This window comes from Palaemon carinicauda, chromosome 1, assembly GCF_036898095.1.
Source record: "Palaemon carinicauda isolate YSFRI2023 chromosome 1, ASM3689809v2, whole genome shotgun sequence".
NCBI classification, from domain to species: Eukaryota; Metazoa; Arthropoda; class Malacostraca; order Decapoda; family Palaemonidae; genus Palaemon; species Palaemon carinicauda.
The window spans coordinates 255,537,437-255,542,436 of record NC_090725.1 but is presented as its reverse complement, the minus strand read 5'-3'; the positions used below and the strand labels follow the sequence as shown (position 1 = coordinate 255,542,436).

The window sequence follows — 5,000 nt, the reverse complement described above, 5'->3', positions numbered from 1 at the left end:
TCCAAGATGACAAGAGTGGACTGAAAGATCACGGACGAGACTATGATTTTCTTAGACTTTTAAGAAAACAACACTGAGAGCATTAATTCCTTTAAGTCTTTATGGATTTCGACGAGGAGGAACAAGCGCCCCCCCCCCCCCCCCCCCACCCCCCATTATCCCTACATTAAAGGATCGGTTGCCCGTTGGGCTCTCTCCAATCCTTTCTATCAAAGGTATCCTATTCCATCAAATCTCTTCTCTTCATACCATCCTTCACCTTATCTCGCCATCTAATTCTCTGTCTGTCTGTCTGTCTCTCTCTCTCTCTCAATCTATATCCCCTTCCTATAACAAGTTCTTCCTGAGTCTTTCTCACTCCCTCATCACCATCCATCCTCAACACGTTCCCACACCATCTCAGTCGTGGCACTTTTATCCCCATTGTAATCTTTACTACGCGTGCCATGCCTTTTATTTCGTAATTTTCCAATCTTACAAGCAGTAATATTCTCATAATCCACCTGAGAAGTCCCATTTCTGTTCTCTCAATCTTTGCTTCCTTTCATCGCCTTAGAGACCACGCTTCTGATCCATGCATTAATATTCTCTAAACAAAAGCCGAAATCCAACCAATACATTACAGTACCTGACGACGGTCAATTTAACAGTTCAAACGACGGCCAATTTTACAGTTCCCCATAACTTATCTTTTGACCCCCATACAAAAATTCCATATCGACGTGACGTGCACAAAGATGATGATGATGATGATGATGACTATGAAGAGGCAGGCGGTACGATAATGACCTCCAAATTCTGGGAATTGTTAGGCTGTGCGCGTTGCTGTCATCTCCAAAGAGACATATTTCCCAAGTTTTTGCCATCTCAGTATAATCCGAGGCACAATATCACTGATGATATATTTCTTTTTGAGTCAAGGTATTGACAGGTTTAGGTACCACTTATGATTCTGTGCACGCCACTTGCATTATACACAGTGCCAAACAAAATCTGTAAACAGATAACAAATACAGTTTCGATCCTGGAAATGATAAGAGAAAAAAGAAGAGAGAATGCTCCTAACATAACTACCGATGATTAGTAACAAGATTTGATGCTTCTTTCCTTTATGTACTTGAGAGTATCAATGTCGCTATGTATCTTAAAAATAAACGCTGTCAAAATATGATTTGATATAAACAATCTTACCTTATTAAATTTTGATCGAACAGATGAACGCCATTATAAGGGGAATTGGATGATTTTGAATCTACAGCTTTCCATAATAAAAACCAGCAGCGACATGATACTCTAATTCTAATAGTATCGTTATAAATTTAATTGTTGCGATACCAGATGTTCATAAAACGCCCATATAAATACGACAGGAAATCTCTCAGGCAGGGTTTAAACTTGAGCATGTAGCTATTCCTTAGATGCTGCTCCTTTTTACCATACATTACCTTAAAACTGTTCTAACTTCCTTAAATTTGAAGCTAGGTAAACCGAAATTACCTTACAAATATTATATTTCCTTTAAATCATTCAAATTACCTGAAAATAAAGTAATTACCTTAAAAGTTTAAACCCTGCTCTCAGGTCACTTACCTCGAATCTGGGTCGATGGTACTCCTCCACGATGAACGTATGTTCGACGAAGGAATTCGTGGCTTCCACCCGGATCTTCCACTCGCCGTATTCGGGTTCGGAGCTCAAGTGGAAGTCCAGAGAGACAGGACCTTCTCGACACTGTCAAGAAAAAATACGTCAAACTTTAGCAATTAAATATGACATTTGCTCATTTAAAATAAAGGATCTCTCTCTCTCTCTCTCTCTCTCTCTCTCTCTCTCTCTCTCTCTCTCTCTCTCTCTCTCTCTCTCTCGTACATATTCCTTAATCTCCTTATTCATAGTTACGTATATCCAAAAAGTCCTAAAAAGTATTCAAAATTCAGATGCCTGCAGCGATATTTGACAACAAAGTTTGCAAACTGTTTGTGTGAACCTTCTGTGCTGTGCATGGAAGCACCATAGGGTTGTATATATTTTTTCTTTTTTTATTAAACATATAGTTTAAGCGCGATTGTTCCTATAGTGATTTGGCTTGCCTAATGAATTATTAAATATCCTTTATGTTATTTGAATATTATTGAAAAAAATATATATATCAACAATTAAACTTGATTCAAAGCACATGGATGAGAAAGGATTTTTCCTTTTAATGTCAATTTACTTCTTGATTTTGGTATGATACATCTGGGGTGTGTCCTCTAATTAATAAATTTCAGTTTATTAAAAGAATTAAAATCTTAAGTACAATGATCATAAAGAGCTTTAATATAATTATAATCTTTTTTAATTTAATTGTGATTAATGCTTGCCAGACCAGAAAGTATCACTGATCTATTTATAAATAGATTGAAATCATTTCTTTCTTTGTTATGTACATGGTAGGGTAATTAACAAAATTAATTAACCATTTGGGACAAGTCTCAGTAGAGCTGATATTCAATATAATTAATGCAGTTTTAATTAAAATGGAATTTATAATCCATTGAAGGTGTCTGTGTAATTATTGTAATGCTCTGAGCAGAACATGTCGATTGTGAATTTTCAGAAAATCTTTTTAAAGACTTGAAAAAAAAGTAACATTTTATTGTTTTTTTTTTTTTTCAATCCTTTTTTTCGGGTCGTTTTGATACTCTTTACTTAAGGTTAATAATATATGTCGTTACCATCATTTTCCTATTTAGCAGGAAGAATAGGAAATGAAAGAGGGTAAGCATTTTAAGAAAATTGGTGAAATGATTCCTGCCTTTCCATTAAGAAAGAATTTCTGCCATTATTTCGATTACTCAGACCGGATTACCCATTATTTCCAAAAAAAAAAAAAATTACACAACTTACTGTACGTGCTTAGAACACCCCAAAACACGATCACAAATTATCATCTAAACTATCTTTTGAATTAAATGTTCATATTGCTACATTCTTCATTTTACTAGACGCACTAAACTTGAAAACCAGCAAATTATAAAAAAAAGGTAGCAGTTTATTTGAAGGTAAATATATCATTATAATTATTATTACTAAAGATCCGTAGTTTAGGTGAATAGAACTATGCATCCAAACCTATTCACTGTTTGATAAGTGACCCGCATTAGGGATCTACAGGTGGCCTATTTAATTTTACCAAAAACAGCTAAAAACCAATTCCACACAGTCATAATATGCAATACTATATAAATATTGAAAATCTTAGCAAACCTGGTGAAACTACTTTATCAGTGAGGACATTGAATAATTTTCTCAAGAGCACTTATCACCGAATAATTAATTATCATAGTGAGAAAAACGTGATTTTCCTTCTAAACTTGCAAAACCATAGGAAATACGTGCCAGAAACGTACAAAACATCTCAATATTTTCATCTTTCAAACAGTACACAAAATGAATTTTATATTGATAAAAATATACTGTTAATGTTCCCGTAAAGCCTTTATACCAAGGACAAAATCACTACATAATTATAATTTTGACAGTTTATTCGTTTTTTTTTTTAATATTAATTTTTTTTCCAATTTCATCTTCCTACTAGCCTACATCACCTATTGCCACCCATAGCCTACTGGAAAAAGGGGTAAATGTCACTTGAAAGGGTAATAGTGAAAACCAATTGTTTTTTTTTTTCATTATCTCGATTATTAGAGTAAGGATGATTAGGAAATGCCACTGTTGGGGAAATTCTTTTAAACTACCAAAAATAAAATAATCGTTTTTGGTACAATTTTAGATTAACTCTAATATCAGATAATTTTTCTTCTTTTTTTTATGAACCGTGTTTTACAGACAGCTCATAAACATTCAGAATGTATTCAATATGAGTTATAAATTATAATTATGAGTTCAGTAATCCACGGAACTACAGATGATAATGTATTCTTCCAGATTTTTAGATGAGGTTAAATTTATGAAGACACTTGTATAAGGATTACTTTTAAGAACTTAGGATAAAGGTGGGTTTGTCAGTCTTTTTAGGATTTATCAACCTTTTTTTTTCATTAGCTTGATTATTAAATTTTGTTTAAATATATCTCTGTTACAGCTACAATTTTTACCTCTCTCTTTTATAACTTGTTTCGTATATCCGCTAGTGAATTAATAAACAACAAATTTCTGAGAAAAATATAATTCATCTTCTGGATAGTATATTTTTTTTCACCCTTGTACAAAGGCCCTTAACCTGATATCTAAGAAAGGTCATAAGTACATAGAATTATCAAAGCAGGTAAAAACAGAGGTGATGAATTGTATGATATCTTCGATCATAATAAAACAGTGAAAATATGGATGGTATATAAACTTATACATCTTCACTACATATAGCCCGATACTTGAAGAAACATCAGAAGTTATCAACTATTACCCCAATTTCGCCCAAGTGAAAGAAAAGAAGATAAACAATACAATTCATATATAAAAAACACTATACTTTGTGGATATGGCGATGTAAATTAACAACACCCGATCCATACTCCCTGAATGGTGGGCCAAGGCACACTATGCCGTACGAGTGATGATACAGAGAAAACATTTATAGAAAATATATCATATTTTTATAAATTGCGAAATGATCAGTTGGGCTACCAAGCTAAACACCAAATAAACCATCAAAAGTTTGTTAAACCAAAATATGTGTGAAACAGAGTTCTTCACAAATGACTGATATGGATAATACTAATGCACTACTGACTTGTATAACTGAAATGATAAAAGACTATTGCAGATAAGGAATTGGGTTAATCTTCATCTACTTTATATTACTCATGGTGGAAAGCAAGATGGATAGATTATAAAGTCTTCTCACGCGCCGATAGCAGGAGGGATTGGATTGTGACGTCACACGAACCTCTACATCTTTGAGTGGTATATGGGATTTTGAATCTCAATCTATAATTTCGTCTTCTATACAGTAAAATGTGATTACATTTTAAATATTTGTTATCCCTAAACATTCT

General features: G+C 33.4%; 1 protein-coding gene across 4 annotated transcripts in view; it reads right to left on the bottom strand.

The window, feature by feature from the left end:
* The window catches only part of LOC137655277 (CD109 antigen-like), a 1,052,697-nt gene that overhangs the window by 418,351 nt on the left and 629,346 nt on the right, over window positions 1-5,000 (bottom strand). For all 4 annotated transcript variants that reach the window (XM_068389166.1, XM_068389176.1, XM_068389172.1 and 1 more), the window contains one exon: window positions 1,591-1,731. In XM_068389166.1, coding sequence (XP_068245267.1) covers window positions 1,591-1,731 — 141 coding nt within the window. The remainder of the gene's footprint in view (window positions 1-1,590; window positions 1,732-5,000) is intronic.